This window comes from Sus scrofa, chromosome 14 (genome assembly GCF_000003025.6).
Source record: "Sus scrofa isolate TJ Tabasco breed Duroc chromosome 14, Sscrofa11.1, whole genome shotgun sequence".
NCBI lineage: Eukaryota > Metazoa > Chordata > Mammalia > Artiodactyla > Suidae > Sus > Sus scrofa.
The window spans coordinates 14456839-14481727 of NC_010456.5; the positions used below are offsets into that span (position 1 = coordinate 14456839).

Below are 24889 nucleotides of genomic sequence, written 5' to 3' on the forward strand. Positions count from 1 at the left end.
GCTCAGTGGGTTAACGATCCGGCGTTGCCGTGAGCTGTGGTGTAGGTTGCAGACGCGGCTCGGATCCCGCGTTGCTGTGGCTCTGGCGTAGGCCAGTGGCTACAGCTCCGATTGGACCCCTAGCCTGGGAACCTCCATATGCCGCGGAAGCGGCCCAAGAAATAGCAAAAAAAGATAAAAAAAAAATTAATGATATTATATTCTTTCCATAGGCTCTTTTTCAGGAAGAAGTCACGAAATTTCTAAAGAATTTTTCCTTAGTTCTAGTAGGCATCATCAAACTCGTCAGCTATCTTGGCTACACTTCATGCGGGTTGTAAATCTTACTCTAACTTCTCCATAACACTTTCCCTAATTTTTCATTTTGTAAGTAAATTTTCCCGTCCACAACTGGTAATTGCTATGATGAACTACACAGTGGGAAAACAACAAAAATTCCAAGTCAAGGAAAAAAAAAAAAAGCTTTATAAATCATTTCTCCTCGGTCTCCCTTCTCTGTTGCTTCCTGGCATAATCTAGGCGTCTGGAAGTAGTTTCGTTGGATTGTATTCAATGGCGAAACAGTGCAGTGGTGAACAATGCCCAGTGCCTTGGATTTCATAGACCTAGATTGAAAGAGCCGCTACAGATTAGCCGTGTTTTGGAAGTCACTGGAGCTTCCGTACAGGACATCGCTTCCTTTTCTGTGTATTGTATGTATTTCTTCCTAGGTCCCCCCTCTCACAGGTGTTTGTTCAAGGTCACAACCCCTGCGGCATCCGTCCTTGCCCCTCCCTTACACCTAGAGCGTCTCTGGAGTCATAATCACCGGTTCGATCCCACCTGCCGCCTTTTCACCGCGAATGGATGAAAATCGTCACAATTAACAGCAGCCTTCCGCTCTGAAGACGATTACTTGAAGAATTACTACTCAAGTGGAAGAAGGCAGATCAGGGACCTCTTCTTACCGTCCCTTTTCCCTCGGCCTTTTCTCCTAAGAAATATTTGTGTGGGTGGCGGATGCAGTGGGGGGCATACGGACAAAGAGCTTTTTCCTACTAGGAACACAAATCTTCAGTTCCGGCTGTATATCCGGAGGCATTTTCATAGGACATAGGCGGGGGTCAGACATCCGAGTCTGACTTCCTGTCATATGAATTTCAAGCTCGCCGCTTCCGCCCGGAGTTGCTCTAGGCTCCCGCTGCGAGCAGCTACTTCCGCCAGGAGTCCTTAGGGTCTCAGTTTTAGACTCTGACCCTAGGGCGGCCTCCTCCTCCTCCTTGCATCCTTCCCACCCGGGGCCGGGTCCCTAGGTGCGGCGGTAGCTGTTGGGTTTGTCGCGGAGCGTCCTCACTACACGAGTCCTCGGCCTGGGGCGGGGACTGAGCGGTGTGGCAGAGACGCTCGGCCTGGCCCAGCCCAGATCTTTCACTGGCCAGTGACGGTGGCCAGGGGCCTCGCCGCGCCTACCCCGGCTTGGGGCGGGGCGCGGCCACCCCGCCCCGGCTCCCGCCCCTCCGGCCTGCCCAGTGCCGGGTCGTTCCCTTCAGCCCTGCGGCGGTGTAACCTTCTCGCACCTCCCGGACTCGGCAGTCCCCTGGCTCCGGCCGCTGGGGAACATGGAGTTTGCGGAGCTGATTAAGACGCCGCGGGTGGACAACGTGGTGCTGCACCGGCCTTTCTACCCGGCCGTCGAGGGGACCTTGTGTCTGACTGGTCACCACCTGATCCTGTCGTCCAGGCAGGACAACACGGAGGAGCTGTGGCTCCTCCATTCAAACATCGACGCCATCGACAAGCGGTGAGTGCCTACCCCACCCCCTCCCTATTCTGCGGGGAAAGTGGGGTCGTCAGGTGCACGTCTGCGAGAACGTGCCCCAGTGTTTTCTTCGCCTCCTGTCGCCCAACTAGCCAGCAGAACGAGCCTCCTCCAGTCCAGATTGAGGATTTGAGTTTTAGAAAGCAGAAAACCATCCAAATGAGATATGTGGTTTCTGTTAAATCTAACTGGAATTCCCAGGGGTATCACGTGGTTTTTTTTTATCCTGATTGCCATTTTTGGTATATACCACTATTTGGGTGGATTTGCAACGTTTTCTTTTAAAATTTCTTCTTCACCATCATATTCCTTGAATATTAATTGTCCATCATAGTTCATGAAGTTGTGATTGATGTGATTTTGGTGAAATCTTTACTTGCCACTTCTGAGCAAAACTCAACTCAGTATAAATGCCACAAAACCTTTCCCCCCTCTTAAAAATGTTCAGTTTATCATATTTCTCCTTACTTTTATTTTCCAAGTCATCAACTTAACACTTCCCATTATGGGAGATTATAACGTCTTCTATTTATCTTTGTTCTGCTTTTGGAAAGAACACAATTGGCTCTTAAACCAAGGCATTAATTAACCTCTTTTTTGCATCCCACTCTGTCCTTCCAGGGTAGTGTCTCAGAGTCATAAAGTTATCTTTTATCATCACAATTCCCAGAGGCTCTGTGTACTTAATGTAGCCCAAAGAAGGTCAATTGGTTATCCAATTTACACTAAGATATAAATGATTGACATCAGCTTTTTCAATTACCTCTCAGGAGAATTAGGATATTAAGATTCCTAGAGAGGGTACACCTTAAGGGAAAATACTATCTAACAATAGAAGTTAAACACTATATGAGGAAGTGGTGATAGAGTTATGGTTTCAAACAGAGGGATCCTGCTGAACTCCTGAAATCACATTCTCCTGTGTAAAAGTTTTTAATATTCTCTCCTTGCCTGCATATAATGTCGACACCCCTTAGTCTGTCTTGCTGGCACTCCTTATTCTGGCCCTACCTACTTCTTGCCATTCCCTTTCCTGAACTCTTTTTACCAGCCAGTCCTCACTATTTATTTATTTATTTGCTCATCCTTGTCCTGCATTCTCTGATGTCTGTATTTTACTGACATTCTCTTCCTTCTGCCTGGAATGCCTTGCTCCTCCCAAATTTGTTAAACATTTATTGAATGTTGTTACATTTCAGACATTTTGTGAAGCATTAAGGACACCAAAATGAATAAACTATAGCTCTTGTCTTTCAGGAGGTTTATAGGCTATCATCCAGCTGTTACTCATCTTTCAATTTTCATTTTAACCGTTTCAGGTGCCACCTCTTCACAGGTTCTTCTGTTAATCCCTCAACTAGAAGTAATTTCCCTTTCCTTGAAATCCATAGCTCCTTAATTATATCTCTTTCAAAAGTGTATATTACAATTTACATTTTGATAGTTACATATATGTTAGCTCTTTGAGGCTGGGACTTCAAATTTGGTTAATTTTCATCTCCTTCAAAACTCCTAACTGTGGCTTGGGCAGATAGGCATATAGGAAATTAAAAAGATTAATAACCACTGAATGGTCAGCGGTGCTATAGAATACATATTAGAGCTTCATGCCATCAACTCTTTTCTTTCTTCTTTACCTCTTATGAGGCCTTTTCACTCTCTCATTTCATCGTATTTACCTAGCATTTACTACTTGCTGGGCCTGGTAGGGCTTAAAAAAATGTATAAGACAAGGACCTTTTATTCTGTTGGGGGAGAAATGACAAAATACACATTTATCTTTTTCCTGGGAAGCAGCGTGATGTAATGGAAATAGCATGAGCTAGGTGGTCAGATCAGAGTTTGTTGAATTGTCCATTTCTGAAAAGAGTTACTTCTGTGTGTTTTTGTGTACTGAGCACTGTCTGGACTGTGCAGATGTAGTGGTGACTGAGACAGATGAGGAACTGATGTACTAGTGGAGGAGATGGATATTCAAATAAATCAACAAATATCTAATGGTGTCGGGTAATAAGTGCCAGGAAGGAAAATAAAGGAAGATGTGAGGATACGGAATGCCTAGAGGCAGCATATATTTAGAAAGAATGTCCAAGAAGACACTGACTTTTGAATGAATGGAGAGAGGAAGCCTGCAACGTGAATATCGAATATTGGAGGAAGGAGCATTTCAGCCAAAGGGCATGTGAATGCCGAAACTTGAGACAGGAGCTTGCTAGGCGTGTATGAGGAAGAACAAAGAGGCCAGTGTGCAGGGAGGCTAGGGGCACAGCAGAAACTGGGTGGAGGGCCTTATATGCCATTGCGATGGTTTTCGTGGGAAGCCCTGAAGAGTTGAAAGCAAGGAAGTAGCAGTCGGTAGACTTTTAGAGGATTCTGGTCGCCAGCAGAAAATGGATTGTAGGGGGCAATAGAGGAAGCTGCATACCCAGTTAGGAGACTGTCAAGTAGTTCAGATGAAAGGTGGAAGCAGTAGTAGTGTGTTCAGCAGCAGTTAGGTTTGGGATATGGTTTTCATGCTTGCTGGTGAACTCTAAGTGGGTGGGAGAGGAAGAGCAGTGTTAAAGGTGATTCCTTCAGTTCTGCCTCTTCTGAGATAGGTGCCCTTGGGTGAGCTGCTTAACCTCCCTCAACCCCAATTCTGTCACATGAGGGAGACACCCCCTCGCATATCTAGTAGTAACTTAGATTTGAATGGTGTTTTCCAAGCCTGGAGAATATTTTCATGTACACTGCACACATAATTTCACTCCATCCTTTCAGCAGACAAGGTTGTACACAAGTTTTACGGTTGTATTTACTTTTTCTTCTTACGGTAGAAAGAAGGTGATGACATCATTTTCGTGGTTGATTCATTACAAGGTTTTCTCAGTTTATTCTTCTTCAGCCCTAGTTTTCACTCCCATTTTCCAGTTTGTTTCCATCCCCGCAGGCAACTGTGTTAAGTGCTGCTGTTTGTCCTTGGATGTTGTGTATATCACTGTAAAATACATAGTCCTGTTGTGTGTAGGTGTATACACATGAGCATGTGAGTTTAATTTACCCAAGTAGGATTATGTCATAGATCTTGTTCTCTTTCTCAGCAGTTTAACTCAGTACTCTTTCTCTAAGATCTCTTCACCTTGCTGAATGTACATCTATTTCCCTGCTTCTGACTGCGGTGTGGAATTCCCGAGTGCCTGCAGCAGTTTACTTATCTGACCCTTTAGGTAACTCTGACTCCTTGCAATCACAAACATCGCTAGTAAATATACTCATTCAGGTCCCATTAGAGTCTTGTGCAGGAGTTTCTCTGAGATTGTGCCTAAGATGGGATTGAGCCAGAAAACAAATGCACAGTTCACAAAGTAATGCCAGTTGGCGCTCCAAAAAGGCTGTTCCACTTTGCCCTCCCACACGGTCCTTGATTCCAACATATTCTTACCAACATTTGGTATTACTGTCCTTTTAATTTTTGCCAATCTGATGATTGTGAACTGATATCCCTTTGTTTTAACTTACATTTCTCTAATTACCAGTGAGTTTAAGTATCTCTTACTTGTTAGCAAATCCGTAAGTGCCTGTGAATTAGCTTGGCCCACTTTTAAAAACTGAGTTTGCTGTCCTTCTGGTGTTGATTTGCTTCAGTTCTTTGTATACTCTCTAGGTTTTAATTCTTCATTTGGACATTGCAAATACCTTCTCCTCATCTCTAACGTATTTGTTAACTCTTGTTGAACAGGAGTCCTTAATTTTAAAGCAAAATTCATCAGTTCTTTATGGTTTGTGCTTTTTTCTTTTTTCTTTTTCTTTTTTTTTTGCTATGTGTTTTCGTTTTCATTTGTTTGTCTTTATTTTATAATTTCCCTTGTGATTTCTTCTTTGATCCACAGGTTGTTTAAAAGTGTATGAATTTCCACAATTTGGTGAATTTTTCAGTTTTTCCTTTTGTTACTGATTTCTAATTTTATCCTGTGTTCAGAGAAGATACTTGGTATGATATCTTTTAAAATCTATTGAGACTTGATTTTTTTATCCTGGAAAGTGTTCCATATGCCCTTGAGAAGAATGTGTATTCTGTTATTGTTGGGTAGCATGTATATGTTGGTTAGATCTAGTTAGTTTATTGTATTGGTTATGTCCTCTGTTTGCTTACTTAAATCTGTCTGGTTGTTCTATCCATTATGTAACTGGGGTATTAAAGTCTCCGACTGTTATTGTAGAATTGTCTTTTTTCCCTTCACTTCTGTCAGGCTTTGCTTCATATATTTTGATTGTCATTAGGTATGTAAATGTTTATAATTATTATACCTTCTTGCTGTTGGAACCTTCTATTAATAGATCATGTCCTTCTTTGTCTCTTATAACCATTTTTGATTTATAGACTATTTTGTCTGATATTAGTATAGCTATCCTTGCTGTCTTTTGGTTACTATTTGCTTGAAAAATCTTTTTACATTCCTTCAGTTTGAACCTGTTTAAATCTTTGTATCTCAAGTGCATCTCTTGTGAGATAGCATATAGTTGGATCATATATTTTTACTCATTCTACCAATGTCTGTCTTTTGATTGGAGAGTTTAATCTATTTACATTTAAAGTAACTATTGATAAGGGGGGACTTGGGTCATTGTGCTATTCTCTATATGCCTTAAAGCTTTTCTGTCCTTCATTTCCTGCATTATTGTCTTTTTTGTGCATACTTAATTTTATTGTAATGAAATGTTTAACTTTTTTTTCTCATTTACTGTTGTGTATATATTTTCTTTGTGGTTACCATGGGGATTAAATATAACATCCTAAAATTATAACATTCTAATTTGAATTTATACCAGATTAACTTCAAAAACATAAAAAACTTTTCTCCTTTCAGCTCTGTCCCCACACCTGTCCACTGATGTCATAAAATTACATTATTATGCGTTTATGCCTGAAAACATAATCTAATAATTCTGTTAAATGTATCAGTCTCTTAAATCATATAGAAAATATAGAAAATAAAATGTGGTTACAAACCATTCTTACAGTAATACTAGCTTTTATATTTTCCCATGTATTTACCTTTTGGAGAATTTTTTTTTTTTTTTTTTGCTTGTTCCTGTGGCATGTGGAGCTCCCAGGCTAGGGCTGAACCCACTATACTATACAGGAATTTACCTTTTCTGAGATCTTTATGTCTTCATACAGCTTCAAGTTACTGTCTAGTGTCCTTTCATTTCACCTTGTAGGCGAATGCTCTCTTGAGCATTTCTTGCAGAGCAGGTCTAGTGGTCACAAACTCCCTCAGCCTTTGTTTATCTGGGATTGTCTTAATTTTCCCCTCACTTCTGAATGACAGTTTTGCTGGATATTGGATTTTTAGTTGACAGGTTTTCCTTTTAGCACTTTGAATATATCAGCCCACTGCTTTTTGGCCTCCAAAGTTTTTGATGAGAAATCTGCCTGTTACCTTGTGGAGCCCTTGTATGTGACAATTTGCTTCTCTCTTGCTGCTTTAAAGATTTTCTCTTTGTCTTCGGAAAGTTTGATTACAATGTGTCTTACTGTGGGTCTCTTTGAGTTCATCTTACTTGGAGTTCATTGAACTTCCTGGATGTTTATATTCATATCTTTCATCAAATTTGAGAAATTGTCAGCTGTCATTTTTTCAAATATCTCTGTTCTTTTCGCTCTTCTCTTTCTGGGGACTCCCACTATGTGTGTCTTAGTCAGCTTGTTGGTACCTCACAGGTCCCTTAGGCTCTGTTCACTTTTCTTTAATCATTTTTCTTCTGTTCCTCAGGCTTGATAATATCTATTGTCCTATCTTCAAGTTTGCTGATTCTTTCTTCTCCCTACTCAAATCTGCCTTTGAATCCTTCATGTAAGTTTTTCATTTCCCTTTTTAATACTGCTCAGCTCCAGAATTTCTTTTTGGTTTCTTTTTAGGTTTTCTATCTCTTTATTGATATTTCTCTTTTGTTCCCACATTATTCTTGACTTTTTCCAAATCTTCCTTTCATTCTTTGAGCATCTTTAAGACTTATTTTAAATAAGTCTTTGTCTAGTATATCATCTGCCATTAGATCTTTTTCAGGGACAGTTTCTGTTGATTTATTTTTACCTTTTGATTGGATCATAATTTCCTATTTATTTCTCTGCCTTGTGATTTTTGTTGTTCAACACTGGACATTTCAATCTAATAATGTGGTAACTCTAGAAATCAGATTCTCTCCCATCTCCAGGATTTTCTCGGTTTTTTGGTTTGTTTTGGGGGCATTATTTTGTTAAGTATTTTTGAGTTTTTGATTGTTGTAGGATATCTCTGTGCTAGTCATCAGCCTGAGGTGTAAATTAAAGGTTTTCTCAGGTCTTTTCTGAGCCTTTCCCTGGGTGTGTGTACTCATTCACTTACTAATTTTCCCTATGTATGCAAGTTTTTTTTTTTTTTTTTTTTTTTAGGGCCACACCCATGGCATATGAAGGTCCCCAGGGGTCGAATCAGAGCTACAGCTGCTGGTGTATGCCACAGCCATAGCAATGCATGATCTGAGCCATGTCTGTGGCCTACACCATAGCTCATGGCAATGTTGGAGCCTTAATCCATTGAGTGAGGCCAGGGATGCTAGTCAGACTTGTTTCTACTGAGCCATGATGGGAACTCCTGAAGCTGTTTTTGTGTGTCCTGATCTTTTATGTCTGTGTCCTGTAAAGGGAAAGTGAAAAATGAAGAGGAGTGGGGAGAGAGTTGGTGTTTAAAATCCACTGGAAGTCACTGGTTGTAGGAGAGGAGGTGGATTGCAACCGTGGGAGGAATTGCAGCAACACTGGCTGCCTACCATTTTGCACCTCTGTGATCAGAATCAGCAGTCAACAATCACAGCACAGATCCCTGATATTTGGAGGATAGGGTCCTTTTTGCACACCCTGGCTCCATAAGCTGTGTGCATGTTGCTCTGGGAACATGTACACAGCTGCCTGCCACAAGACTGGGAGTGGGGTACAGGTAGCTGCTATTTTGCTAAGAGTTGAATTGCTGGCTTTATCCAAAATTAACTACAATTTATCATCCAAGTCTTTCCCTTGAGGTTGCAAAGCCTTTAATAGACTTCGGAGTTCCAAAATAGTTACATCAGAGAGATTCTGCCGGTGCAGTTGTTGTCTAGGTGGGAAGACACTCCTAGTCCTTCCTATTCCACTATCTTCCAGAATTCTTTCTCTTATTGAGTTTTTTTTTTAATGTATATTCTGATACAAGTCCTTTATCGAATATAAGATTTGAAAATATTCTTTGTCTGTGGCTTGTCTTTTCATTAACTGTGTCTTTCAGAGAACAAACCTGTAAAATTTTTAAGATGTACAATTTGTTAGTTCTTTTATAGATTGGGGTTGTGATATCTTATCTAAGAAATCTTTACCTAACCAAAGATCACAAAGATTTTCTCCCATGCTTGCTTGCTTCCTTTCTTCCTTTCGCTCTCCCTCTTCCTTCCTTCCTTCCTTCCTTTGCCATGCCCACTGCATACAGAAGTTCCCAGTCCCTGGGCCGGGGATTGAACCCACTCTCAGCAATGACAATTATGGATCCTTAACCTGCCAAACTACCAGGGAACTCTGACATCTCATATCTTGAGTCTTCTGACTCATGAACAAATCTCTCTCCATTTATCTTATCAGGTCTAAAACTTCTTTCAGCTTTGTGTTACAGTTTTTACTTATAGCTCTTTCACATCTTTTGTCAGAATTTCTCCCATATAGTTTATATTTTTTGATGCTCTTTCAAGTGATATTTTAAAAAGTTCAATTTTTAATTGCTTGCTGTTTTAATTTTTTTTTTTTTTTTTTTTTTTTTTTTTTTTTTTACTTTTTGTGTTTTTTGATGCATTGTCATCTTAGGGCTTGCAGACCTGGGGAGGGAATGCCCCTTTTAAGGTTAGCTAATTTCTAGAGATAACAAATAATTTGCCTGTAAGTGTGCCTTTGGTATGCAAACCACCCAGTCCTAAATCCATTCCTCTCATCTGCCTCCTTTTCTCAGGCTCCTGTAGTCAGGGCCACTATTCCTTTGCCCTGAGTCACCTCAGGACCAGGTACTGGATGCTCAAGACTTCCTGTACAGACCAGAATCCGACAAAATTATTCAAACTATCCAATCCTAAACTTGCTAATCTTGCCTACCTTGTCTTGCTTATTCTTTTCCATAGACTATCTCAATAAGGGTTCTGGCTCATACTTTCCCCTTGCTCCTTCTGCCTCCCAGCTGACCCTGGTATTTCCCCATTGGTTCTACATGGTGTGCTACACCCTCTCTTGGGAACCATGAGTAACAAACCATCTTTTAATGACAGTCATCTCCTGCTGGACTCACTGTTGCTGAATAAAAACAAAATCCTTGATATTTTAAAGATCATTGCAATAGTGTAAGAAATGGTATTGATTTTTGTATATTGACCTTGTATACTGCATCCTTACTAAATTTACTTATTCTAATAGTTTTGTTTTTTTTTTTTTTGGTAATGTTCATTGGCTAAATAGACAGTCCTGTCATCTGCAACTGAAGACAGTGTCACTACTTCTGTTTCAGTCTGAATGACACTCATTTCTTTTTCCTGCCTTATAGCACTGACTGTAGTTGTTAATACAGAGTTGAAAAGAAGTGGTGAGAGTGAACATCTTTGGTTACTCCTTTTTTTTTTTTTGGTCTTCAGTCCTTTTAGGGCTGGCACCCATGGCATATGAAGGTTCCTAGGCTAGGGGTCTAATTGGAGCTGTAGCCGCCAGCCTACACCAGAGCCACAGCAACATGGGATCCGAGCTGTGTCTGTGACCTACACGACAGCTCATGGCAACGTTGACTCCTTAACCCACTGTGCGAGGCCGGGGATCGAACCTGAAACCTCATGGTTCCTAGCTGGATTTGTTTCCGCTGCGCCATGATGGGAATTCCCTGGTTACTCTTGATCTTAGAAAGCATTCAGTCTTTCACCATTAAGTATGCTCTTAGGGTTTTGTGTTTTGTTTTGTTTTTGTAAATACTTTTATCAGAAATTCCCTTCTGTTCCTGGTTTGGTACAAGTTGGGTTGTTTTATTTTAAAATCATGAATAGCTTTTGGATTTTGTCAGATGCGTTTTCTATATCTGTTGAGATGAGCATATGGTTTTCCTTTTTTAGTTTGTTAATATGGGGAATAACTTTGATTTTCCAGGGTTAAACCAACCTTTCATTTCTTTTTTTCTTTCTTTCTTTCTTTTTTTTTTTTGCTTTTTAGGAGCATGCCCACAGCATATGGAAGTTCCCAGGCTAGGGGTCACATTGGAGCTACAGCTACAGGCACAGCACACAGCACAAAGAATCCAAGCTACATCTGCAACTTATACCACAGCTCATGGCATCACCAGATCTTTAACCCACTGAGCAAGGCCAGGGATTGAGCTCGCATCCTCATACTACTTGGGTTTGTTTCTGCTGAGCCACAACAGAAACTCCTCATTATCCTTTTTATATATTGTTGGATTTAATTTGCTAATATGTGTTGCTTGTGTAGCTACCTTCATGAATTATCTTAGCTAGATCTCTTGGATAACTTGCTGTATCTTCTACATTACCACTCACTGCTTCACATTTACTTTTATGTTATGGAGATGGCCTCTTCCTTAAATCTCATGAACTAACCTCTGCTAGCTTCAAACTTTTCTTTCATGGCTTTCTTAGCTCTTTCTGCCTTCAGAGAATTAGGGAATTGGGGCCTTGCTCTGTATTAGGCTTTGACTTAAGGGAATGTTGTAGCCAGTTGGTCTTCCATCCAGGCCACTACATCTTTCTCCATTATCTAATTAGGCTGTTGTGCTTCCTTATTCACGTGTCCACTGGAGTAGCATGTTCCTTCAAGTACTTTTCCTTTGTATTCACAACTTGTTAACTATTTGGCATCTGAGGCCTAACTTTTGGCCTCTTTCCACTTCTGACATGCCTTGTCGCTATGCTTAATCATTTCTAGTTTTTTTTTTTTTGCCTTTTTGTATTTTTAGGGCTGCACCCACAGCACATGGAGGTTCCCAGGCTATGGGTTGAATCGGAGCTACAGCTGCCGGCCTATACCATAGCCACAGCAATTCAGGATCCTTAACCCACTGAGTGAGGCCAGGGATTGAACCCGTGTCCTCATGGATGCTAATTGGGTTTGTTAACTGCTGGGCCAGGATGGGAACTCCCCAGGTTTTGATTTTAAAGTGAGATGTGTGACTCTTCTTTTCACTTGAGCTCTTCAAGGGCATTATAGAGTGATTAATTGGCTTAATTTCAATATTGTTGTATCTAAGGGAATAGGGAGGCTTGGGGAGAAGGAGAGAGATGGGGAAATGGCTAGTTGGTGGAGCAGTCAGAAGACACACATTTATCAATTAAATTTGCTGTCTTATATGGTGTAGTTACTGGTGCCCCAAAACAATTACAATAGTAACATCAAAGGTCACTTATACAGATCATCATAACAAATGTAATAATAATAATAATTAAACTTTGAAATACTGCAAGAATTACCAAAATGTAACAGAGATGCAGTGAGCAAACGCTGTTGGAAAAATGGCACCAGTAGACTTGCTGGACACAGGGTCGACACAGATGTTTTATCTTTAAAAAAAACAAAACAAAAAAACAACAAAAAACAAAAAAAAAACAAAACACAGGAGTTCCTGAAGTGGCGCAGGAACCATGAGGTTGCAGGTTCTATCCCTGGCCTTGCCCAATGGGTTAAGTAAGGATCCAGCGTTGCCGTGAGCTATGGTATAGGTCTCAGATGCAGCTCGGGTCTGGTGTGGCTGTGGCATAGGCCGGCAGCTGTAGCTCTGATTGGCCCCATATCCTGGGAACCTCCATATGCCACGGGTGCGGCCCTAAAAAGCAAAAAGCAAAAAACAGACAAAACCCCCAAAAAACTAAATATCTGCAAAGTTCAATAAAGTGCAGTAAAACTAGGTCTGCCTGTATCGGTGGTGATTACAACTAAACTCCTTTTCTTGAAGAAATAATCATATACTTTGAGTTGGGAGTGTAATATGTATGTTGTAAGCATAAATTGTAATTTTTTTTATAGGTTTGTGGGACCACTGGGTACCATCATCATAAAATGTAAGGATTTTCGAATTATTCAGTTGGATATTCCTGGAATGGAGGAATGTTTGAATATAGCCAGTTCCATTGAGGTAAGTATTTTGGAGGCAAAATCTGATGAAAATAAATAATCGTAAGAAGAAACTTATATCCAGATTCCATGTAGCTCTTATGTTTCTTTGTTAGGTGATTGGTCATGTTCAACTCAAACATTGAAGACTAAAAGGAAAAGCATTACCTGAGTCATTGTTACAGGATTGTAATAGGATTTTATTGACTTATAACAGTTTTGTATGTTACCTATGCTTCTGGGTTCATCTGTGTTGTAGCATGTAACAGGTTTTCCTTCCCTTTTAAGGCTGAATAATATTTCATTGTGTGTATATAAATGGTAAGACTTTTTAAAAAGTTACTTCTTTTGTAAAGTAAGTAATTATCACCAATGTTTTTAGTCTTTTGTTTGTTTTTAATCTGAATTTTCATATATCACAGTTGCTTGAGACAGGATGTTTGTTTTATATTTACATAAACAATATTGAATATCTGTTCAGGTTACAAATAATAGAAATTTTACTTGGATAATTTGATATATTTATTTACTTATGGCTTTTTTGGTCCGCACCCATGACATATGGAGGTTCCCAGGCTAGGGGTCGAGTTGGAGCTGCAGGTGAGGCCTATGTCTCTGCCACAGCAACGAAGGATCCAAGCTTCATCGGCGACCTATACCACAGCTCATGGCAGTGCCGGACCCTTAACCTACTGAGCGAGGCCAGGGATCAAACCCACATGCTCATGAATACTAGTTGGGTTCGTTACCACTGAGCAACAACGGGAACTCCTAATTTAATATTTAAATTGAGGAGGTCACACCATTTCTTTCCCATTCTAAACAACTATTCTGGTGTACTCTCAGATTTTAAATTGCCTTATTTTAAATCATTGCCACTAAATTATAGCAGTTAACTTTATGTTTATAGTAGTTTCTAGATAATTGTAGAGACAAACTGATTTTTTTTTTTTTCCTTCTTTGAGAGACTTATCTGGGCTTTGTATATAAATAAATGCTATTGGCTTAACTATTAAAAGGGGGCAGAAAGGTGTAAATCTGAAACTAGGATTTTGTTTGGCTTTTAAACAGACCCCCCAAAAAAAGACATAGAGGAACAACCGTTATGGTACTGAGAAAATAGCATGTAGCACTTTTCTTTCTGCCTTTGCTGAATTTTACTTAAGGAAATGAGAAGATGAGCTGAACTGTTTGTCATATAAATTCATCATTTGAAAATAACAGTAATGTTGATTTGGCCAAATTTGCTGACGTGAGTAAGAAACGCAGTTTGGCTTCTAGGCTGCTAAATGGAACTGCTGTCCTGCTCTTTGGGCAGGGAAGCCCACTCACCCACTTCAGTTGACATGTTTTGTTCCCCCCACCCAGGTTGTGGGGTTGGATCTTCACTGACCTGCCCACATTTTTTTCCTTATCCCTTTCATAACTTTAAGATGGTTGGTGGGTATTAGTTGAAGTTGCCTGTGGTGGGGACACAAGGCAAAGCCTATTACCCCTTTCTGATTGCACTTACTTAGCTTTGTTAGCATCTGACGGGAATCAGTTGTTTACTTAGCTATACACAGTACCTAAAACTCTATAGGAACTGACTGATTGTATAGAAGCCCTTATGGCTGAAAAGAAGCTGTAAATTCTGAGCCATTCTTGTAATTTGACCTTAGAAAGTGAATGCTCTATTGATTTTTTTTTTTTTTAAACAGCAAAGTAAATACACATAGTGAACTTGGTCTCTAGCCTTTTCCTGGCATCCAGGTTTCCTCCCTCCCTCTATATAGCTTGTTATATTTTGGGAGTAATAAGTGAATTTCTTGGAGTTCCTGTTGTGGTGCAGCAGAAAGGAATCTGACTAGGAATCATGAGGTTGTGGGTTCAATCCCTGGCCTCGCTCACTGGGTTAAGGATCTGGTGTTGCCGTGAGCTGTGGTGTAGGTTGCAGACGCGGCTCAGATCTGGTTTTACTGTAGCTATGGCATAGGCAGGCAGCTGTAGCTTTGATTTGACCCCTAGCCTGGGAACCTCCATATACCCTAAAGCAAAATTAAACAAAAAAAAAGATAAAAAGTGAATTTCTTATCAAGTGTAGTTGAGCTATTCTTTGTCATTAGGAGTTCATATACCCAAATGTATTCTGCCGCCACAAATAGAATCCCATTGGAAGAGTAACTGGCAAGTCCTCAGTTTTCTAATTATAGCAAGAAGTCTGATGAACTATTTTTTTGTGTGTGTAGTTTCATTTGCCTTTTAGGGTTGAAATGATTTCAGGTCTTTGAGCACAAGTGTGTTTAAAGGAAAAGTTCTGTCTCTAGTGACATGAAATATACTCATGACAAGTCTTAAATCTGAATGTGTATTGCCTGCCAGAATGCTGCTGACTTGCATTTAAAATAATGGTTGTACCAATGAAGACCTACTGTATAGTGCAGGGAACCATACTCAATATTTTATAATAACTTATAAGAGAAAAGAATCTGGAAAAGAATAGATATATGTATAGTATGACTGATTCACTTTGCCGTACATCTGAAACTAATACAATACTGTAAATCATCTATACTTCAATTAAAAAAAAAATGGTTGTACCAGCCACTAGGGGAAACAGTATAGAGGTTCCTCAAGAAATTAAAAATAGAACTACCATATGATGCAGCAATCCCACTTCTGTGTTTATATCCAAAGGAAACAAAATCATTGCCGTAGAGAGATATCTGTACTCTCATGCTCATTGCAGCATTATTCATAATAGCCAAGGTATAGAAAGAAGCTATGTCTGCTGATGGATGAATGGATAAAGAAATGATATTTATACACAGAACACACACACACACACGGGAATATTATTCAGCTGTAAAAAAGCAATTCTTCCATTTACAACAGCATGGATAAAACTGGAAAGCATTGTAATAAGTAAAATAAGCTAGGTAAAGAAAGACAAATACTGAATGGTATCACTTATGTGTGGAATTTTTTTTTTTTTTTTTAAAGCAAACTCACAGGGAGTAGAAAAATGGTTACCAAGCGTGGGTGGGTGAAATAGGGAGAGGTCGATAAATGTTACAGACATTCACTTATAAAATAACGTCTTAGAATTTAATGTATAACGTGGACTGTGGTCTGTAACACTGTATTATACAATTGAAATTTGTTGAGAGTTGAACTTAGATGTTCTTATGAACAAAACGAAAGGTAAATATGTGAGGTGATGGATGTATTCATTAACTCAATGGGGGAAAACCTTTCACCCCGTGTATGTGTATCAAGTCATCACATTATACACTTGAAATATCTTGCAGTTTTGTCAATTTATACCACAGTAAAGATGAAAAAATTTAACATTGCAAAGAGTATCTTTTAAATAAATAAAGTAATATTTAAAAATTAAATAAAATAAAGGTTCTGTTGACCAGTCACAGCTCTGGCCTAGATCAGACATGGACGCTGGCCTTTCTGCTTCTGTTTGGTGCATTTAACAGCCAGAGACAATAGAGAAGTGAGTAATGGACTATATAGCCATGCTTCTCCATGTTTTCTTTTTTGTGCTTATGATTTATGGATAGGTGGAAGAATAACTGTGGATGGGGATGTTTTTGTTAAACTGCTAAACTACATGTCCAGTGTGTTTTTTGTGAGCTTGATCTGTCTGTGACTGAGAAGGAGGTAGCTGTATTCTGAGAGTTTGGGGATATTAGCATATTGGGCCCCTTCCCGCTCCAGCTGAATGTCTCCATAATTACTGCAACTTGAATTATGCTAATTGATTTTGGTGCCTTTTTTTCTAGCCATGGAAATACTTTCTAAAACTCTCCTGTCAGAAGGATGAAACTGCCAGGTGACAGGGGATGTTCCATTTCTCTGTTCCTCCATCTAGTCAGGTTTACCTGGTGTTGTTACCCAGAATTTAAGTGCTTCAGATGAATACAGGCTCGTTTTGGGACCACAGGGTTATTGCCTTGGCTTGAGAATGGGTCAGTGTAGTATAAAGGTATGGTGATACTAAGCATATCACTCTAGCAAGGGAGGAGATTTAACATTCATGGACTATATGTGGAGCATATAGTAGCTAAAATTATTTTAGAGTTTATTATGTCCAGACACTGTTCTAGCCCTGTTGCATACATTTTCTCTCTTAATGCCCCCAACAGCCTTATGAAGTACATACTGTTATTTCTACCATTTTACAGATGAGGAAAGTGAGGTGTGGAGTGCTTACATTACTTATGCACCCTTGCACTGGCAGCTGGAATTTGAGTCCAGCATTCTGACTCCAGTCTGACTCTGGCTACTCAGCTGTATCACCTCTTAGAGCTAACAAATACTCATATTAAATAACTTACATATGTTTATATAGTTAATAACTGGATTTTGAGCCAAGGCCTTACCAACTAACTAAAACCTGTTCTCTGATCCCCAGAAATATTTGGACCTTTTTATTAGGCTTTATTAAATAAGTCTCAGAGTTCCCGTTGTGGCTCAGTGGTTAACGAATCCGACTAGGAACCATGAGGTTGCGGGGTCGATCCCTAGCCTTGCTCAGTGGGTTAAGGATCCAGCATTGCCATGAACTGTGGTGTAGGTCACAGATGCAGCTCAGATCCCGCATTGCTATGGCTCTGGCGAAGGCCAGCAGCTACAGCTCTGATTAGACCCCTAGCCTGGGAATCTCCATATACCACAGGTGCGGCCCTAGAAAATACAAAAAAGACAAAACAAAAACAAAAACCAGTCTCTGAGGAGTTCTTTCATTAATAGGTGTGCACATAGTTTTGTTCTTTTGTTCATTCAGCACATGTTCATCGAGTGTATGTTATGTGCCAGATACCTTGTTAAATGCTGAAGGCATAGGAATTAGCCTCAGGAAGGTATAACTGTATTCAGTGATAAATGCAATGTTAGAGAAATATATTGGGTGTCCATCACTATTAGAGCATGTTTGTTTAATACCTATTTGGCAGTTAGAAGGCGTTTAAAACTGTGGTATCCTCCTTTTTCCTTTATTTCCTTTTCCCTCCAGGCATTGTCTACCCTGGACTCCATCACTCTTATGTACCCTTTCTTTTACCGGCCCATGTTTGAAGTGATAGAAGATGGCTGGCATTCTTTCCTTCCTGAGCAAGAGTTTGAACTCTACTCTTCAGCTGTAAGTAACTTTCAAGAGACTATGGGTAATAAGAAATAACCCAACACTTTACTTGTGAAAATGATCACTTCCTTCTGATAAGTAATAAGGTGCATTTGACTTATCCATGCCTAAAAGATAGCTCTCAGTGCTGAAGCCTCTGCCATTCAGAGATTTACATAGTTTGTTCTAGTGCTGCAGCTTGAGTGACTTTTCTTCTAGTGGAGTTACTGATAACACTTAAGATCTTCATAAAGATAGTCCTGACATGTTTTAATTTGGGGGTGTTTTAAATGCCCATAGAAACAACTTTATATATAGTAATTAGGTTCTGACCATCCTAAAAAGGTGCTGAATACACTGTGTACCTAGGAGAGCACTAGAGAACTATGTATTGAATTGTTTCCAGAGGTGATTTTTGTGTTTTTATAATTTGGGTTACTGAGACCAGTTTACTCGATCCAGATGTTCTTTCTGGATCTGAAAGGCAGCAGGACTTTTTGCATACTGTCTCCTTCTACTGACTGTCCTGGCTTGGTGCCTGTGGGCAACTGTCCCATCCTCCTGAAGCCATTTTTTTGTTTGTTTGTTTTAGTTTTCATTAATAATTTTTTCCTTCCTGGTATTTATTTGTACTGTTAAGTACATATGAAATAAGATATAATAAATGCCAGATTAAAAAAGTCAAGTTTTCTCTATCGCACTTTTACTTATGATTGGGACGATTGTAAAGGTTTTTTTTTTGCTTTAAAAAAGAAACATCTGTTTCTTTCTTTGAGTGTTCCTTCCTCTTCTTTCCTAACTGGCTGGAAAGTACAAATACCTGAATAAAGCAATGGGCTGTGTCTTACTAGGAAAGAACTTCTAATTGTCCAGTAAATAGATGCTGTTGTTCTTCATTTTTTTGCTGCTTTTTTCTTCCATCATCTGTAAATACTATAAATATGTCCTGGGAGGATTAAGAAGTAGGGGCTAGGGTGCCATGCAATTTAAAGAACAGAGATTTCCATAGCAGCAAAGTAAGTAAGAATTTTACATTCTTGTGTATGGAGAATTTTTATAGTTTGTGAGTTTACATTTATATTCAGGTTTTTATAGCATTAAAAACTGTGTAGTAAATATTCTCAAATGCATGATGCTTTTTTCTGTGTCATGGCTCTCTTAGAGGAATCCTTAGTTACTTCCTAGGTGGAAAATGGCAGTCAGAATTTGATCAGGAAGGGAGCTGTCTGGATGACTTTCTTGGTTACCCCAAAATGTCTGTACAGATGACTTGTCCATGATTTATCTTACAGCTAAGTACCACTGGTGAACCAGTCTAAATATACACTCGACAAGCCAGCATTCAAATCAGTCTCCTATTCTGTGCAGAAACCCCCTGTGCTAACATGTCCATGATGTGGTCGTCCAGCTTCTGCTTGAAATCTGTAGTGCAAGAGAATTTGCAGAATCACACAATAAAGTCCCAGGTGGGGACAGTCCTAATACTGAGCTGAAGTTCACCTGTACTTAGGCTCCATGTTTCTGTTATAGCCTTATGTTATTCAGATTGTCTTATTCCTCTACCATGAACTATTCTTCAAATTAGAACTTTTATGTCCCCATCAAGTTTTCTTTTCTGTAGATTAATTGTCAGCCTTTTCTCATAACACTGAACTCAGCGCCTGAAGCAGGGTTTCTCAGTTTGGCACTACTGATGTTTGGGCTGGATAATTCTTTGTTGTGAGAAGCTGTCCTGTGCATGTTAGGATATTTGGCAGTATCCCTGGCATGCCGCTAGATGCCAGTAGCATTCTTTTCCCTCACTTGCAGTTGCCTGTAGTCATTGACAAATGGTCCACCATTGTTCTTTTTTTTTTTTTTTTTTGCTTTTTAGGCAGCATCTGTGGCATGTGGGAGTTCCCAGGCAAGGGGTCAAATCAGAGCTACAGCTGCCAGCCTTCGCCACAACGATAATGTAGGATCTGATTGAAAATAAATGGGTAGGGAAAATGTGCCATGAAAATAAGTATAAAAAAAGCAGAAGTAGTTTTTACTAAATCTGGATTTAAAAAAAAGACTTCAAAACGTAGAATATTATCAAATAGAGAACATCATTCCATAATAATAAAGTTTGGGACAATATAACACAGCACATGGTATGTTTTCCAAGAGAGAACATATGCTGGGGTGTTAAATAAATCTCAACTTTAAAAGGATTAAAGCCATGTGGAATATGATCTCTGACCACAAAGGAATTATATTAGAGAGCAATAACACTAAGCTATGGAGGACTACCCAGAGTATTTCTTTTCTTTTTTTTTCTTTTTGGTCTTTTGTCCTTTTAGGGCTGCACCCATGGCATATGGAGGTTCCCAGGCCAGGGGTCTAATCAGAGCTGTAGCCGCTGGCCTATACCAGAGCCACAGCAACATAGGATCCAAGCCGCATCTGTGACCTACACCACAGCTCATGGCAACGCCAGATCCTTAACCAAGTGAGCAAGGCCAGGGATCGAACCCGCAACCTTATGGTTCCTAGTTGGATTCGTTTCCACTGTGCCATGATGGGAACTCCTACCCAGAGTATTTCTAAATTAAACAAAAACACTTGTAAATAATCTCTGAATCAAAGATGAAATCAGAAAGGAAATTAGAAAATATTTTGAACTGAATGATAAATCAAAATTTGTAAAATACAACTAAAGCAATGTTTAGAGAGAAACGTACAACTTGTAAAGTGCTCATATTAATATAAAAGAAAAAAGATCTAAAATCATCAACCTAAGGTCCAACTTAAGCTAGGGGAAAAAGTGAGCAGAATAACTTGAAAGAATGAAATGAGTATATAAAAACTAATTGTATTGGCCACAAGCAATCCTAAAATTATTCGAATAAAATACTTAGAAGGACAGAATCTGTACACTGGAAAACACAAAACATTGCTGAGAGAAGTTAAAGGACATCTAAATAAATGGGGAGATATACCATGTTCATGGTTTGAAAGAATATGGTTAAGATAAGCAAAGGGCTGACTTATGTAAAGGACCAGATAGTAAATATTTTATGCTTTGTGGGTCATGAAGTCTTTGTTACAGCCTCTCCATTCTGCTATTGCAGCATGAAAACAGCAATAGATAATACATCAGTAAATGGGTGGTATTGTGTTTCAATATTATTTTATAGACATACCTTGCTATATTGCACTTGACCTTATAGTGTTTCCCAGATGCTGCGTTATTTACAAATTGAAAGTGTGCCAAACCAACATCAAGTAAGTCTTCCAGTGCCTTTTTTCCCAACAGCATTTGCTTATTTCTTCATGGCTCTGTGTCACATTTTAGTAATTCTCACAATATTTCATATCCTCCACAGTAGAAAGATTATGACTTGCTAAAGGCTCAGATGATGGTTGGGCTTTTTTACTGTTTAAATATTTTAAAATTAAGGTATGTATGTTTTTATTTTTTAAGACATAATGCTGTTACACACTTAGTAGTATAAACATTTATATGCACTGGGAAACCAAAATATTTGTCTCACTTTATTGCAATAATCACTTCATTGCAGTGGTCTGGAACCAACTTGCAATAGTTCCAAGATATGCTTGAATTTACAAAAACAAGCAGGGGCCTGAACTTGGCTTGTTTTGCTGACCTCGCCTTAAGATGCTAATTCTTTCCAATTGATTTATTGATTCAGTGCAACTCCTATCAAAAGCCCAATAGATGTTTTTGTAGAAATTTCCAAGATTATACTAAAAGTTACATGGAACTGTAAAGTTACTAAAATAGCCAAAGCAACTTTGAAAAAAAAAAAATAGCTGAAGGATTTACATTGCTTGATTTCAAAACTTACTATCAGGCTACAGTAATCAAGAGAATGTGGCATTGGGATATGGGTACACATATGTATTCATAGAACAGAATAGAAGGTCTAGAAATAAACTCTCCCAGTTCCCGTCGTGGCGCAGCGGAAACAAATCCAACTAGGAACCATGAGGTTGCAGTTTGATCCCTGGCCTTGCTTAGTGGGTTAAGATTCGGTGTTGCCATGAGCTGTGGTGTAGGTCGCAGACATGGCTCGGATCTGGCGTTGTTATGCCTGTGGCATAGGCCAGCAGCTGTAGCTCTGATTTGACTCCTAGCCTGGGAACCTCCTATGCTGCAGGTGTGGCCCCAAAAAGACAAAAAAGACCAAACATAAAGAAATAAACTTTCCCATTTGTGGTCACTTTATGCCAATGGTACCTTGGCGATTCAACCAGAGTTTCAACTAATGGCATTGGAACAACTGAAGATCTACACCTTTTCTTTGTACAGTCCATAAAAATTAACCCAAAATGTGTTATAGACCAAAGCATAAGAGCTAAAGGTGTACAACTTCTTAAAACACAGGAAGAAATCTTTATGACCTTTGATTAGGCAAAGATTTCTTAGATAAGACACTAAAAGTGACCGAAAGCAGATTAGTGATTTCCTAGTGTTGGGTGTGGAGAGGAAGGTATGGACTGCAAAAATACACAAGGGATTTTTGTGGGAGGTGATTGAAATGTTTATTTTGATTGTGTTGTTTCAGAGGTGTATACAGCTGTCACAACTCATGAAATCATGTACTCTAAATGGATCTAGTTTGTTTTTCATATAAATAACAAAATCTCAATTAAGTTGATTAAAAAGAAAAGAATAACTTGGAGTTCCTGTTGTGGCACAGTGGAAACGAATCTGACTAGGAACCATGAGGTTCCAGGTTCGATCCCTGGCCTCCCTCAGTGGGTTAAGTATCTGGCGTTGCTGTGAGCTGTGGTCTAGGTCGCAGACGCGGCTTGGATCTGACATTGCTGTGGCTCTGGTGTAGGCCAGCAGCTACAGCTCTGATTAGACCCCTAGCCTATATGCCGTGGGTGTAGCCCTAAAAAGACAAAAAGCCAAAAGGAAAAGAATAACTTGATGTAAAGGTTAAGTAGCTGATAGAGACAACTAAAGACAATTAGTGATCTGGAATATAGATCTGAAGTAATTACTCAGGACAGAGAACAGAGAAACAAGTTGGAAAAAATGGTAGAGAAGTTAGATACATGCGTGGCTGGTAACGGGAGAAGAGCCAATATTTATTAAATAAGAAAAAGATAATAGAGAAAAAGACAATATTGAAATAGATAATGGTTGAAAATTTGGATAGATAAAAGTTCTTAGCAGGGTTGGATTTGAAGGGAATTTGTTTAATCTTGATAAAGGGTAGCTATAGAAACAAAAACTAATCTTTCATTGTTCTCTTTAAGAGTGAGACAGAGATGCCCACTACTCCTAGCTATCTCAGTAAGACGAGAAGGAAAAATAAAGGACTGAAATTGAAAGAAGCGCAGTTGCTGTTAGCTGTTGATAATATGCTTGTCTATATAGGAAACTAAAAGAATCTTAAAATTGTAGGCATTTCTCTATACCAACCACAATTTTGAAGACATACAACTGAAATGCAGTAAAAATGTAAGGTTTCTAAGAGTATATATAAGAAAAGATATGCAAGATGTTTATTGAGAGAATTTTAGAACTTTACTGAAAAAATTAAGAAAGCTTTAAATGTGGAGGGACATGGCTCATAAACAAGGAGATTAAATATTATAAAACTTAATTGTTTTCAAATCAATCTATAAGTCATTACCGTCAGTGGATTTTTACATGGAATTTGATTAAAAGTTTTATAAAAGAGCAAAGGACCAAGAGGAACCAAGTTTCTCTTGAAGAACAATAGGAGGGAAGAGGAGAGTAGGAGACTTGGCCTACTAAATACCAAGCTTTTTCTAAAAGCTATGGATTTACTGTACACCAGTGGGTGGAATGGAAAGCCCAACATGTGTGGACACTTAATATATGACAGAAGTGACAATGCAGGTCTGTGAAGAACCGTAGCATTCTCTAGGAAATCGGTAAGTAATACCTAATAGTGAAAAACACGCAAAATTTAAAAATAGCCAAGAGTTGAAAATGATTGTTTCTGGGGAAAGGGAAGGAGATCATGGTTGATCAGGGAACAAGGTAGCTTCCTTTTTAAAAAAATAATGGATCTTTTTAGAAACTCTTTTAATGATGTGAATAACTTTGGTGAAAAAAATTTAAAAAGCATGATATTGTATCTTGTTAAAGGGCTTTTTTTTTTTTTTTTTAAATACTCCTAGTAGTATATCAAACATCCTTTGGTTTATCCTCCTGGCAGTACAACCCGTGGACAGTAATGTTAGGCCAACTCTGATTTTCAGGAACATAACTGAAATTTACACACACATTATTTTTTTAATCACTATGCAAAGCTTTTTATAGTCTTCAAGTGGTTTTTATTTATTTATTTTTTGTCTTTTTGCCATTTCTAGGGCTGCTCCCACGGCATATGGAGGTTCCCAGGCTGGGGTCTAACTGGAGCTGTAGCTGCCGGCCTACACCACAGCAACGTGGGATCTGAGCTGCTTCTGCAACCCATACCACAGCTCACAGCAACACTGATCCTTAACCCACTGAGCAAGGCCAGGGATCGAACCCACAACCTCATGGTTCCTAGTCGGATTCGTTAACCACTGAGCCATGACGGGAACTCCGGTTTTTATTTTTGATATTAGAAATAAACATTCAGTAATTTTATACTGTATACTTTTGGTCCTTACCATACTGAGTGAAATTATTTCATTGACTCATAAGTATAGTCTTAAGTTGTTACAGGTTTAGGAAAGATGTTAGCAATCTTTCTACATTTTTCTCCTTTTTTAAATAATAAAAGTAAATAAGGGATTTTATGTAGGTAGTAGTTCTGTTCTGATTAAGCATTACCTGGCATATTGGTCTTCCTGTTGCTGTACCTTAAGAGTACCATTAACA

The 24889-nt window shown here is 39.1% G+C and overlaps 1 protein-coding gene across 1 annotated transcript in view; it reads left to right on the forward strand.

Moving 5' to 3' along the window:
- The window catches only part of MTMR9 (myotubularin related protein 9), a 46480-nt gene continuing 22726 nt past the window's right edge, over positions 1136-24889 (forward strand). The window contains exons 1-3 of the mRNA XM_021072388.1: positions 1136-1780; positions 12846-12954; positions 17941-18066. Coding sequence (XP_020928047.1) covers positions 1599-1780; positions 12846-12954; positions 17941-18066 — 417 coding nt within the window. The 5' untranslated portion in view covers positions 1136-1598. The remainder of the gene's footprint in view (positions 1781-12845; positions 12955-17940; positions 18067-24889) is intronic.